The following is a 14475-nucleotide window of genomic DNA, read 5'->3' as shown; positions in this document are numbered from 1 at the left end:
ATTAACTCATATAGGTTCACTGTTTCAATGCTGTTTCAACACGTTTTGACATTTCGTCCATAGGATATAATGGGAAATCACAAAAATGCCTATAGCTTTGTCGTTTCTTTCCTGATTCAAGTGAAAACAGCAGTGATAGCAGCTCCTGCTGAGGCCACAAAGCCTGTCAAGTTTCTGGGAAACTGCACCTCAAACTGTTCAAAGCAAAACTCGTGTCACTTTTAAGTGTGGAAGCACAGGAGGTGAAAACAGTAGGCACGGTAGCCCCTGCTGAGACCACCAAGCCTGCCAGTGCTTTTTGTGCTGTTTTTCCATCCATCCCCCAGAGCACTGGAATTGGAAGGGACCTCAGGGAAAGATCACAGTTGCTGGCCAGCTACACAGTCAATATCAGAGCAGTCCTTCGTGCCTCTTCCCCCTCACTCTCCTTACTTTCTGTTTAGCTGCAAGCAAGTCTAGCTTTGAAACTTTTAAAATGTTTCAAGTGCCCTTGTTTCATTTTGAAGCTGTTTCAAAGCCTTTCATTTCATTTTGATTTTGCTGTTTTGAGCTGAAATGAACACCCATCGAAATTTTGCACAGCCCTAGTATGCACCCCTGTCCTCAAAAGGGCCCTCCAGGCAGCAGGCATGGGAACACCTAATGATAAAATGCAGGCTAGACAGCAAATCAACAAAGGAAAATCTGGCAGTGATGGAACAATAGCAGACCATGCACAGTGAGGTTACATCAAATGGGATACCAATACATAATAATAACTAATACAGTGAATTCAGGTATAGAGTCAGGGCCACATTGGCAGACCCTACTAGCAAGCTAAATAGAGCAGTTTACAATCCTTTCATAATGCAACATTAAATATGCAAGTTTACAATGAAAATCCCAATATCATGAGAAACCAGAACACAACAGTGGCACAGCAGCTATGCCGGAAGAAGAAACGGTGCCTGGAAGGAACCTGCTACCTTAAATGAACACCACCACTCTCCCCCAGGCAACAACTGGGGTGGGGGTGGGGCATAACCATGGAAATCACCCTTAACAAATGGGGACCTAGGTTTCTCTCTGCTCCCAAAGGGGAGTTGTCCCCCTTCCTCCTCAAGGGCTTCCCTTTGATCACCCGAATCCACAGCATTGCCCTTTGGAAATCCCCTTCCCAGGTAACTCACAAATCTCAGCAACTTTTGATGGGCTAGCCTTGTCTCTGTCTGTGAGATGGATACAGGGTATCCTCCCTCACTAGGGTGGTAGACCCATCCATTGCCACTTGCCACAGGAAAGCCCCAGCTTCCTTATGTAGTTACTAGGCCTGTCAGCCCTCTCTCAGCCCTGTGCACCAAGGGCTGGGTTGGGGACCTGCATTGCCTCTTGCAGCTGCAGCATCTCATCAGCTCCACTCAGCTCTCTCTGCCCTGTGTACCACCCTATGTGCCAAAGGGGCATCTGCCTCATGCAGGCATGGGTACCTGGTTTCCTTGTGCAGCCACAGGAATCCATTCAGCTCCACAGCCCTGTACGCTGACACCATGGCTCCCTCCACAGTGGGGCTGGGATGCAGCTGCTTGCTACCTCCTGCTGGGTGGAGGTGTCTTCTGGGTAATTTTGGGGCAACTGTTCTGCACCAGCTCTTCTGAAGCCCTCTTTGTAGTCCCTCATTAATCACCTGCATATGCAAACTGGAAGATCAAAAACAAACATTATCAAATGGGGCTACTTTAATGAAATGAATATACACAAACATGGTGAAATGCAGACTGTGGAGCACCTGCTCATTTGCAGACTCCTCAGTGAGACCTGTACAAAGGAGGACATTGCTTCAGCTACAGAAAGGACCATATCTTGGGCACAATTCTGGAAAAGTATCTAGTTTGTGACAAGGACATGAGAAGATTATTATTATTAATGCTAATACACTTAGATGCCTCACAGTAAGCCTTAAGGAAAAAAGAGAAGACATTGGTTTGGTAGGATAAAGTAAGGTGAGCTCTGTGTGTGGGCAGCATGTTCTAGTGGAGGATTCCTGCAGACTATTTAGAACTTAGGCACTCAGTCATGCTACTATTCTTCCTTTGAGTACTAGAATTTCTGTAATTTATTCACTTTCTTATAGCAAGAAGTACCACAATTTTACAAATCACAATGTTAGTAAATGAATGCAGAATTAAGGATGATTACTGTTTCAGACAAGAGTGATATTCAGAAAGTCAGGGTCCACTCAAATTCTTTTAGAGTTCAGGGCATAAAAACTTCCTATATAATGGATATATATTGATTCTACAGGACTTAAATCATCCAAATGTGTGAGTTCTTCTTGTCTCCCATGCTCTACCTCATTTTGTAGTTCTAAGCTTTTTGCATCCACACACCACTTTATTTCATAACATTTGTTTCCCTACTGTTCCTTGTTTGCACCTAAATCCACTATTCCTTTTACATGAATATTTTGTATGAAGTTTGTGATTTAAAAACATTCACCAGACAGGTGTGGGAAAATGTAACTGGAATGTTCTGTGTTGTGTTGGCAAGAAGTGGCCAGTAGTGTCCCTCAGGGGTCGGTGCTTGGTCCAGTACTTTTCAACATCTTTATCAATGATTTGGATGCGGGGGCAGAGGGAGAACTCACTAGCCAAGTTCGTGGATGACACCAGGTTATGGGAAAGCACGGTCAGGCTTGAAGATAGGCTGCAGATACAGGTGGACCTAGAAAGGCTAGCAAGTTGGGTGGATCGGAATCAAATAAAATTCAACATTGAGAAATGTAAAGTGCTCCATCTGGGGACAAAAAACACCCCTACACGCCTATAGGCTTGGCAAAGTGACCAGCATCACGAATTAAATGAACCTGGGGGTAATAGCATGACTAAGAGCCAGCAGTGCGTTACTGTAGCCAACAGAGCAAATTATAACCTGGCATGCATCAATCCAGCAAAACTAGGGAAGTGATTCTTCTACTCTACTCAGCACTGGTGAGACTGCAGCTGGAGTACTGTGTCCAGTACTGGGCACCGCACATCAACTAAGACGTGGAAAAGCTCAAGAGAGTCCATAGAAGGGCCACCCGTATAATCAGAGACTTGCAGGGCAAGCCATACAAGGAAAGGCTGAGGGACCTTGAACTCTTCAGCCTGGAAAAGAGAAGGCTGAGAGAGGACTTGGTAGCAGTTTGCCACTACACTAGGGGAGTATATCAAGGGCTCGGTGAGCAACTGTTCACCATGGCACCCAAGGGGAAAATGAGGAGTAATAGCCACAAACTCCTGGAAAACCGTTTTAGGCTCAACATTAGGAAAAACTTCTTCACAGTCAGGGTGTCCAGGCTGTGGAATAAGCTCCTTCCAGAGGTGGTGTAATCACCTACCCTGGAAATCTTCAAGAGGAGTCGGCTGGTCACCTTGCTGGGGTCACCTGACCCCAGTTGTCTTTCCTGCCTGGTGCAGGGAGCTGGACCTAATGATCTTCTGAGGTCCCTTCCAGCCTCACAATCTATGAATGTCCCTTAATAGACGATATTATCAAAAAGGTTTTTATACATCCCTTCTCTCTATTCTCCTCTCTCACCCCTCTTCAGCCATCACTCCTGGAACCAAACCAAGGCATGAAAAACTTCAGCCCAAAAAGTAATTTTTGAGACAGTTAAAAGTAAAATGAAAAATTGGAGCTCAGAATGAAAGTGTCATCTTGATTTGAACTGCAGATTACTAATGTGCAAAGCTGTAACAATGTTAATGTAAAAGGAAATTAAATCATGTATAAAATGTACTTGACTTCTGTCATTTGAAAACATTAGCATCAATGTTTTCATGTTTCCAATATTATATTGCAACTTTTTAAAAATTACAAAATAACAATAGTTTTAAAAAAGGGATCATATTCCTTTTCAGTCTCAACTTATTAATATATGTTATTTTTTGAGCCTTCTATTTCTACATTTTGGTGGAATTTTCTGATAAAACTGCATAAAAACAAAAGGGAAAGAACAATCCTAAATATCAAATATAATCAGAACACCTAGTAGATGAAAACTGGACTGAAGTACAGTAGAAGCAAATGTGTTGTATGTAGAAGTATGTGTTGAGCAAAAGGAAACAACTTAAAAAAATTTAGGTGTCTTGGGTTATACTGCTAGTTTTACTTTCCCAAAATTAGCTATGTATTAAAAATACTAAATAGAGAAATGGCCTTTTTTATATGAAAAGTTGCAACCATGAATATGTACAATTGATTGCTCCTTACATCACAACTGGAAAAAAAAAATCTTGGGGATAACATCTTTGTTCCTATATTTTTCTTTTTTTATAGTCAAATAATGGTAGTAAATTTGTGGATACACTTTTAGAAGTTATGGTTTATTGCAGCTGTCTTTGGAGTGCTGTTTTCACCTAATGCCACATCTAAATTGGTTAGATATAACAGGAGTTTAGATTTCCGCAACCCTATTGGAAATTTGGAGACTTCTATTACCTTGCAGCCCCAGAAATTGAATTGAGGCTTTGTTACTAAGCCAGGTTGTGGCAATGGACCCAGGAGCCAGTAGCTCAATTTTCTACCTCTCTGCATCAAATTTTCTCTAGAAAATGATGCATGCAATCCTGAAGAATGGCAGGGAGGACCCTCTCAGAAGCGTTAAATATTTGGTTCACTGGGTCCTATCAGCAGGCACGGCCTGCAGGGAGCTTGTTTATCCAGCAGAACGATCTCATTATGAGGACAGTGATGTAGTGTGGTTTACTTCATACCCTGAAGTCAGTCAAGGAAACAACAGAGTGAATGATATTCATCCTGGTTCCTGTATTGTGCTATTATGAGTAGCAATAACTGGCAGCATATTAAAATAGAGATCAGGGACTACAGCCACTCAGTTGAATGCAGCTCTGAAATTTTCAAGGCTGTTGAATAATTCAAGTATTTTCCAATTTATACAATAAAAAAGGGTATGTGATTGACTCTGGTATGGTAATGGAAGTATAGATGGAGAAGGCTAACGCTTGACAAAATTCGCAGAAGGCATTTGTCGTAATTGTTTTGTGCCAATGCAAGTATATGTGTTGATTGTGTGACTGAGTGACCACTGCTGCCATTTACAAGGAAAAGAAATGCTGGATTTGGTTATGTGAATATAGATTCTCCTTGCCCTCCAACTCCTTTACTATACTGAAAGACAAAGAAAGGAAAAAAACAGATCAAAACAAGTGGGCTGAAACTGAGAAGAAAGCATATGCTGCATTAGGGCCACTTTTCCTCACATTGAATCAGTCCTTATGACATGACACAACAGCTTCAAGCAACGGTTTTAGCCCAGCCCAATTTAGGAAGGTACTAAAGCTATATATTAAAGTCCAACTGAAGTTTGAGTATAGTGACAGATGTTTAAACCTACAGCTGTCATTTATGGGCCTAACTTTTCTTTTTGTTTGTTTGGCTTGTTTGTTTGGATTTACTTTTTCTTGTGTATGAGTTTGGCACAGTTGACATTTGCCCCTTTGAAAATACATTTGTGTTTCAGTGATTTGTGAATGAGGCCTCAAGACCCAGATTTTTTTTACTTATGTATTCTGTTGAACATGGCAGTGTCTAACTTCTAAGATCCTAAAGGCCAGTACTCCTGACCCATGATGCTGATGTAATTAGCCTTTGTGTTTTATACTGATGTAAAACAGGAGCAAACATACTTTATAACCCAATTCTGGTGAAATTTCCTCAAATGTGGTGTAATATTGCTCTGGGAAAAAGAAGGGTCCAATTATTACACTGGCATAAGCTATACCAGATATGTGTATGTATACATGTGTACGTATACATGTGTATGTATGTGTATATGTATATATTTATTGACAGCTTTTCTGGGTAGCCATCTGCACAAGGCAAACAGACTATTATCCATTCTGTGACCACTTAGCGCAGTGGTTTTCAACCTTTTTTCATTTGCGGATCCCTAAAAAAATTTGAAAGGATGTGTGGACCCCTTTGAATTATAAGTATGGGTATTCACATTATTTTGATTGATCATAGCCTTCTTTCACGAACCCCTTAAACATAGTCTGTGGACCTCCAAGGTCGAAAACTAGTGACTTAGTATAATAGCCACCTGGTTCATGCACTACCCATAGAAAGTGGTCTTCTTGTTCTGGGTCCCAGTGTAATTTATACTGGTATGTGAAACTGATGCAGATTATGCCAGTGTAAACAAGCATATGCATTTTTTTTCTCATTTTCAAAAGCAATTTAGGCACTTGTGAGTTTGTCGGGTTTAAACAGATGATCCCTTGGGTTTATGTCCACACTGCACAACTATAATAGCCCGTGTGGAACATTTCTTTTTAGCTATGATGCTTCTGATGCCCAGTCTAGCTGCTCTAGTGTGTTCTGTGGTGTAGCCATACTCTGAGTCACTTCTGAAAATGGGACCTATGATAACCCATTAATAATGCACTGATGCACTTGATATTTTGGTGCCTAGTTTTAGAAATATGAGCATTAGTCCACAAATAGTAGTATGGATTTCTGTAGGAGTACTAATCAAGTAAAATGATGCCTAATGTGAATAAGAATGGCAGAATCTGGCCTTTATATAGGTAGAAATATTTTACTTAAACACAAAAATTCTTGCAGAGGGGAAAATCAAGAATCTTTGTTAATCACTGCTATGTTATATAAAAGATCCCCAACATTTCTTTGCCCTGTTAAGAATACTTCACCAGGCCTTCTTGTTAGTCTTTGTCTCCTGTTAGATCTTTTCTTATCTCTTTTATATAAACTCAATTTATACACCCTTGTCTCTATTTGATGGGAGTACCTCAAGAGCAGATAGATGATTTCCTGCTAAAATATCACTGCCAGTAGCAGTAAAACAAAAATCTCTAATTGAATAACAGATGGCCAACTCCATCCTGGGATGAGTGCACTGAACCATAATCACATCACTCAATCACATTTTCACCTCCCCTTATATGTAGACTTCCTGATTGTGCTCATGAACAGCATAAGGAATTCTACACAATAACTTAAGGATTCTGGGATATTTAGGACTTCAAGCTTAGAATAACTTAGTATTTCTCTAGCCAGGAGAAGTTCCAGGATTGGCAAAGGCAGAAGCAGTAGCAGCCACCTGTGTTTCATGGACAAACCACCAGTATGGGCAGACTGTACCACTACAGTCTCCTGGGACTTTTAAAAAATTCCCCAAAATATGTAAGAATCCCCCTGCATTTCCCCTCCTTGCTCAAAGGCATGCCGCCTCCTCACCCTTCCCTTCGACCCCGTTTTTCATCTGCTGATTTATCCTCTATCCTGGGGGAGGGAAAAGGTTCAAAGTCACTCCTGCCTGTTCTACCTGGGCTGCATAGAGGCTGGGCTCAGCGGCAATGGAATGGGAGTTCCCTCTCCCTGTGCTTGCCCTCAGGAGACTAGGCAGGGTAGGGGAACTCAACCCTCGCCCACTGCTGCTGCTGCCGCTCTCTGTTCCCAGCTTAGTACAGTCCAAATGCACCCCAGCGAGGGAGGGCAGGAGTGGCTTTGAAGCTTCTCCCACCCCTGGGACAGTGAGGAAAGCAGCAGTGGCAGACAGCAACAGGGGCCTGGAAGGAGAAGGGGCTTGCCTTTGACCATGGAGGGGAAACAGGGGAGTTTTATGTTCTTTGGAGATTGTTTTAAAGTACCCAGGGGCTATCCAGGTGTTAGAAGCAGGCAGGGGCTCTGTCTCATTGCTCCAGTCCCCCAAGGCAATGGAAGGATTGGAGCAGCCAGCATATTCCCGAAACCCTGGTCCAGGGAAGATGCAAGGAGTGGGGAAGAGGGGAATGGTTGCAGACTTCACATTTGTATTTCTCTCTTTCCTGCAATCATTTCCAGTAGTGGAAATTTTCTATCACTAGAATTGAACTTTTATACACTTTCCCTTTTTTTCAGGCAAATCTCCCAGGGCAAGTACAGACATTCAAAAAATGCCTTACTTGAAGCACTATAAATTAAAGCATGAGCAAACCAAACAGATGTTGGGGGGAGGGGCTTGGAGCCTGCATACACTGGCTGCTGGGGACACTCCTGTGCACCTCACAGGAGGCTGCTGAAGTGGGCCCTCTCCCTGTGACTGTGGGGGGAAAGACACCAGACCTCTTCCTCTACACCCCTCCTGGACAGGCAGTGGCATGCCACAGGGCTGGGCCTGCTGCAGGGACACAGAGCCCAAACCCCTTTTCTGGGTCTGGCCATGAAAAAAGGGGGTTTGGGCCCTGTGTCCCTGTAGCCCCCCAGCCAGGTTTCAGTGCACTGTGAGGCTGGGGCTGCCTTGAGGACAAAGAGGCCAGACCCCTATCTCCTGCAGCACTTCCCTGCCCTCCAGCCCAACAAAGACGTGCTGTAGGGTTGGGGCTGCTGCAGGGAGAGAGACCTTTTTTCCCCACCCCCAGCCAGGCTGTGGCTCACAACTAGCTGGAGAGAGGAGATGGAGCTGAGATCGGAGGCTTTCGCTGATTTGGGTCAGTGACATCCAAGAAGGCAAGGCCATCCTGGTGCTTGGGCAAAGCAAACAACCTCTGCTACACTCACCTGGGATGGCAACAGAATGTGACTCGCAGTGAATGTGGAACAGACATTTTAAAAAGTATCCTAACAGAAAGTGCTTTAGTTGAGTGCTACATCCATCAAGAGTTAACTTAGAGCACAATCCACCATTTTAAAGTCTTGTAAGAGCTGTGTCTCTTCTATTTTGTTCAATATCTGTTCAATTCTGGCTTTAGAGTGCTTTCTGTGCACTTAAAGCATAATAGGTGAAATTGTTGTACCTAGCCCCAGAAGCTGAAGAACAGATTCATCTTATGTTCTGCTTTGAACTAAAGGAGACTCAGTGAGGGAAACAAGTCCTCATAAAAGCTATGGATCCCTCTTAGTAGAATGTTATTCCACAGCTAGATGTTCAAATCTAGGTTCTTTCAGAAGAGACATCTTAACTGATCCCGAATGTTGATGAGGTGTGTATATATATGGAGTTGGTCCCATAAGTGCCAGAGCTCATAAAAGCCATAAAAACTTTATAGGTCAATACCAAAAACCAAAACTAGAAGCTAATAGCAAGTTACTGCACTCTTATGAGAATTCGTATAACATGTTCCTGGCATAATGTACCATTGCAGTAGCTGTTATCTCCAAGAATAAAGTAGGAATTATTAAAGGGAGCATTAAAAGTGAAAGTGTGTAGAAACGTTATAGTGTAATAAGTACTTAAATATTTGTGCTTTGAATTATATACCATCATAGAACAAACTGTAGTCGAACTGTCCTCATTTAAACTTTGCAGGTTTGAGGGTTGTTGCTATAGAAATATCCTCCAGTTTTTATAGACACAGTAATATTTTTCCAGATCTTCAGTGGACACAGAGTATCTATATAGCCAGTTTATTTTAAACTACCGTTAAAATTGAAGAGAAGGGCTAGTAAAGCATTACATACACGTGATATTATGGAAATGTTAACTCTTTTTGCATAGGAGTATCAATACCTTCTAGCATGTTTAGCTAAGCTTACTAAGCTAGATGACTTTATAAAGAAATGGTCCTTGGTATTTTTTCTATTGGTAATGCTAAGCAGAAATAAGTCAAAGGTAACTGCTGTACATAGCCAATTCTCAATTCAGCACAAAGGAAAATTAGAAGTGGTGTTGGTGTTCTACAGTATTTCTATGAATTCATCATGCTCAAGAAAACAGGCATCACTAAAACTGAATATCCTGAGAGAAAAATTCTGATTAATAAGTGGCATTAGAAACCAAAAACATACCAACTACATTAAGTAGAAAGGGTCATGGCTGTAATTTTATAATAAAATAAACAAATGTTATTTGGTAACTTAACAGTGCTTGGAGTTTCCATCTGCGGGTGGTCATGCAGACTAAGTGGTCACGGTTATCCATCCCACCCTTTTTTTTTATTTAGTCATGGGTGATGTCCGGCTTTCTTTGCTCTCCATCCACTGACAGGTCACGGTGCATGCTTGACAGCAACAGCACAACTTTGGAATTCTTTGGAACATGGGAAACTAGGGTAAGTTCCCCATCAGAAGCAAAAATGGATGCAAAAGTTCCCCTTCTTTGATTTGCTTGCATTTCGTCTGGGATATCGGCCTTGTTTTTCCAAATCCTACCCACATAGGTCAAGTCCTGCTGTAGCAGTCTTTTTTTCCAGTTTAGTACTTGTGAAGAAATGTTCACCCACAGTATTCCTTCCTGTCTTGTACTAGGGATGAACCAGTTTTTCAATGACCTAGATTACCTTTGCATGAAGTCTCTAGTTGCTTGCCCAGGTAGATTTCTCTAGAGAGGAGGAATGATATTGCTGCATCACAGCACCACCACATTTTCAAGCCATATTGGCAGATTTGCTGGGCATATACTGTCTGCTGTCAGGTGCATTCCTAAAATATACCATTTCCTGAGCTGCTCCACAAATTGTGTCCAGATATCTCGGAAGGCAGCAAGCTTGTCCACAGCTCACCTTTCCTCACATCTCAGTTTGTTGTCAAATCTCAGGTAGTTGGTGATTTGACAGAATCGTTTTAAACTCATGGTGGCACGGAAGCAAGGACACCTGGTGTGTTGCTCCCACAACTCCTCCGGTGCCTCGTGACTGCCATGGTATAGACCACTCAGTAGTAGGAAGCTAATATAGGCTTTCAGCTCTGTTTTGTCCAGCTTTTCGACTCCTTTCTGTTTTCAGGAGGGCTATCATTCCACTCCCTGAATCTTCTTTCTGCCTCTCTGTTTGTTTCTCTTATGATAACAGTCAGTACACCTTGTGAGAGAAACAGGTGGAATGTTTCCACCACTGTGTCTTTATTACTTTCTCTTGTTGGCCCAGCACATTCATGGACTGTGTCCTTGACTGTTCTCCATTGATGTACTAGCTATGGATTTTTTTCCCCACGCTCTGCCATTCTTTTCTCTAAAGGTGTCATCATCTGCAATGTTTTCTGGGGGTGGTGGCAGTGGGTCTGCTCCATGTCCTGTTGTAGCTCTCCTTGATCTTCCACAGTGGCCCTGGGCTGGTCCTCTTCCCTTCCTCACTACAAGTGTTGGCATCACTTCTGCTTGTGGCAACAACTCCTTCTCATGTAAGCTGGATGATGCTTCCACAGATGCATGCTCTTCTTGCTCTGAACAATCTCCTATGTCTGGAATGAAGTCAGTAGTCTCACTGCCTTGATAAGTTTTCATCAGTGGATGTGTCGCTGTCATCCCTAGTTACCTGTGCAAGACAGGCTTCAGCACTGAATATGCGCTACCTTCTCATTCTGGACTGCAGGAAAAAAAGGGAAAACTTGATTACTGCTGAATGCATATAAATAACAATCAAAGACAAGCCTGTCCATCTATGTGGTCACAGAAGCAATTCTGCCCTACCCTATGGCAGCGCAGGTAGCACCCTGTCCTGGACACAGAAATGAAGCCAGAGCCAGAAGCCAGAGACCAGAATCCATCCTTTGCAGGCAAGCCAAATGTGGGTGGATGCTGTTTAGAAACCACATGCAGGGACTTATTAGGAGCAGGTAAAAGGGGTATGGGAGGTGTCAAGCCCTTACCACTGAAGGAGACTTTATAGCGTATGCTGTACTGCAGTATGATATTGTTCTATTTATTCTCTGCTGTCCCTTTGCGCCTTGTCCTCATTTCCAACAAAGGGAGGGCAGACTAGCTTGTTTGTTATGAAAAGAGCATGTGGGGCAGAGTTTTGCCATGAGAAAAGAGAGCAGAGGTAGATTTGGGTGTGACAAAGGGGTTTTTTTGGCAAAGGGGAGGGTGTTTTGATGACGTTGAAGTCTGCAAACAAATTGATTAGTAAAAGGGATTACCACTCCTTCTGCAAAAGCAGAGTGGAGGATGGCCATCCATTAGTTACCATGGATATCTGAAGTGGACATGGATGAGATGTGGAAGAATGCTGACCTTTCAGAGGCATCCACCCAAGGTGGCCAACCAGGTCTAGGCCTGTCATTTATACACAAATTGCATTGGGGTAACACTTTACCCTCATGGGTTAACATAGACTTTGGGTAAGTTGTTACCCCCTATGGAAAAACACAGTCACGCCTGGGATAACATGTTACCCACGGCAGTTTTTCATCCACAGAGAGCAAACCATTCATGTAAGCTGGCTGTTCTTTGAGGGTATTGTGCACTGCGGTGCCAGTGACAATGTCCTAAAAAGATTTTTTTTTAGAATTAATTAACTTTAAGATACTGCACAAAATAGCCTCTAGGGTAGGAAATGACCCCAGGGGAATGTATGAAGCTTAAATGACCCCAGCATTTTGTACAGTATAACCTTATGAATCTGGCATGCTGGGGACAGAGCACCTGCTGGATATCTGAAAATGCTGGATTTTTTAAAAATGAGCAGTGGGAGGTAGGGTGGTTGTGGGCAGTCCCAGAGTAGCCGCATGCAGCACAGGGTGGTTAGTAGCAGCAGGCAGCTGCCACATGCAAGCTTTCCCCTCTGCGTCCGGGGGCCACGGGGGAGAGCAGCGGCTGGTTCCGGAGCAGCCACTCTAGTGCCAGATTTCTGAGAATACCGGATTGCTAAGATCTGGATTCTTGCAGTTTTAATGTAGTACTTAGCTGAGAAATTCCCAAAAACATTTTATGTAGTAGTGCCTAACACTGTTCTGCTGCCAATTGCTCTTACTATTAAGACTTGTTTCCTGGTGATTTAACCTAAACTTTTCTTTTTTCAGCTTCAGGCCACTGCTCTTTGTCCTAACATCTTCTGAGACTGAATAATTCTGTCCTTTCCTTTATATTGTTACCTTGAAATAATTTGATTAATGCAATTCAATGATTTTGACACTTTCTGTGCCAGATGGAGATGTTACACTAATTTGATTCCAATATTTTATGACATTGCGCTTCAGAGTTGCACAGTAGAGAAAAAGAATAATTACACACTTATCTCTGGAATTATCAAGATTTACCACAATTTCTCCTGATAGCTCTCCTCTTAATAACAAACAAGAAATATAGTAAATCTTGCATTGTGCCTAAAGAATGACTTTATATGGTTTCTAGCTATCCAGAAGCATATAAAATATGATATTTGTGCATATTTGTGCTAGCTGTGTTCCTTCTAAAGTGCAGATTTTAAATTAGGTTGATGGTGAGAGTAGTTGTGGACAGCCTTTTTAACATTGTTTTCCCTTCTCTCTCTCCTTTTAGCTGATGGATGCACTGACTGGTCTGTGGATTACAAGAAGTATCAAGTTTTAGTGGGAGAACCTGTTCGCATAAAATGCGCATTATTTTATGGATATATAAGAGCAAATTACTCCCTAGCACAGAGTGCTGGACTTAGTTTGATGTGGTACAAAAGCTCTGGACCTGGAGATTTTGAGGAACCTATAGCTTTTGATGGAACTAGAATGAGCAAAGAAGAGGATTCAATTTGGTTTCGGCCAACGTTGGTGCAAGACAGTGGTCTTTATGCATGTGTCATAAGGTACTTTTTAATTTACTGTGCTTTCATAAAATGAATGTCAGTTACTGCTGTTAATGCTGTTACAGTGTACAACTTTTCAATTCATTTAAACTTTTTTCACTCTGAGAGAATTTGATTTTTTTTTTAAATGTATTTTTTTTTTTGTTTCATGGATTATTTTTCAAAATTCAGTTTACAATGGCCATTTTTAATTGGACATGTAAGTCACATTATCTTGTTTCCTGACCTAGGTAAGTGTAACAACATAATTATAGTATAAACATTAATTTAAAAAATTGAAAACTTATTCTCCACAGGTCCCCCACTCCCTCACTATTTACTTTCAATTCACTATTTTCTCCAGTTTTCTCTCAGTAAATAAGTCTTTAGAATTTGTCTTCAGTGGGGGAGAAAGTATACAGGAGTAATAGGGGGTGAAATATAGTCAGAGGAAACTCATGAACATATTTGCAGTATACATATTATTCTTTTTTCTAGTCATTACTGATCCAAACCTGCCTTGGAAGTTCAGGATGCTGAACTTCCAAAGGTTCTCAGCATGTTTGCAGAGTCCAACCCTGTTATGACGAGCTCAAGCAGTTTCCTTCCTTTTGAGACAAATGTTCTACTTTTTTCTAAATTTCTTAAATGCTTTATAGTGAGGTACTGCTCTCAGCCTACAGAGAAAATAGAGACCGTCTGGGCATCCAGTTAGCTTTTGAAAATTACTAGACAATATCAAATTAAATTTACAGAAAAGGTGAAATGATGTAGTTAAAAAAAATGCAGGCAAAACCTCACAGACAGGATGCATAGTTTATTGCTCAATGGGTTGTAATATTTGGTTATTGTTCTTTATAGACAGACAGATAAAAAACAGATAGCTCTACATCTACAAATTTGTAAAAAGATGATTTAGCTACCTATATGCTAAGGGAACAATAACAAATTTATAGGCAATTGAGAGGCTAGGAAATGAGTACACTATTAAGGTTTTCTAGTGTTATAAAAAGAGCGA

At 41.8% G+C, this 14475-nt stretch overlaps 1 protein-coding gene across 2 annotated transcripts in view; it reads left to right on the top strand.

Moving 5' to 3' along the window:
- Window positions 1-14475, top strand: part of IL1RAPL1 (interleukin 1 receptor accessory protein like 1) — a 1334031-nt gene that overhangs the window by 698881 nt on the left and 620675 nt on the right. For both annotated transcript variants that reach the window (XM_019529151.1, XM_019529150.1), the window contains exon 3: window positions 13199-13478. In XM_019529151.1, coding sequence (XP_019384696.1) covers window positions 13199-13478 — 280 coding nt within the window. The remainder of the gene's footprint in view (window positions 1-13198; window positions 13479-14475) is intronic.

This window comes from Crocodylus porosus, unplaced genomic scaffold, assembly GCF_001723895.1.
Source record: "Crocodylus porosus isolate Cpor-Errol unplaced genomic scaffold, CroPor_comp1, whole genome shotgun sequence".
In the NCBI taxonomy this organism is placed as follows: Eukaryota; Metazoa; Chordata; order Crocodylia; family Crocodylidae; genus Crocodylus; species Crocodylus porosus.
Note: the sequence above shows the minus strand (reverse complement) of the source record. Positions and strands in the feature narration are given on the sequence as shown.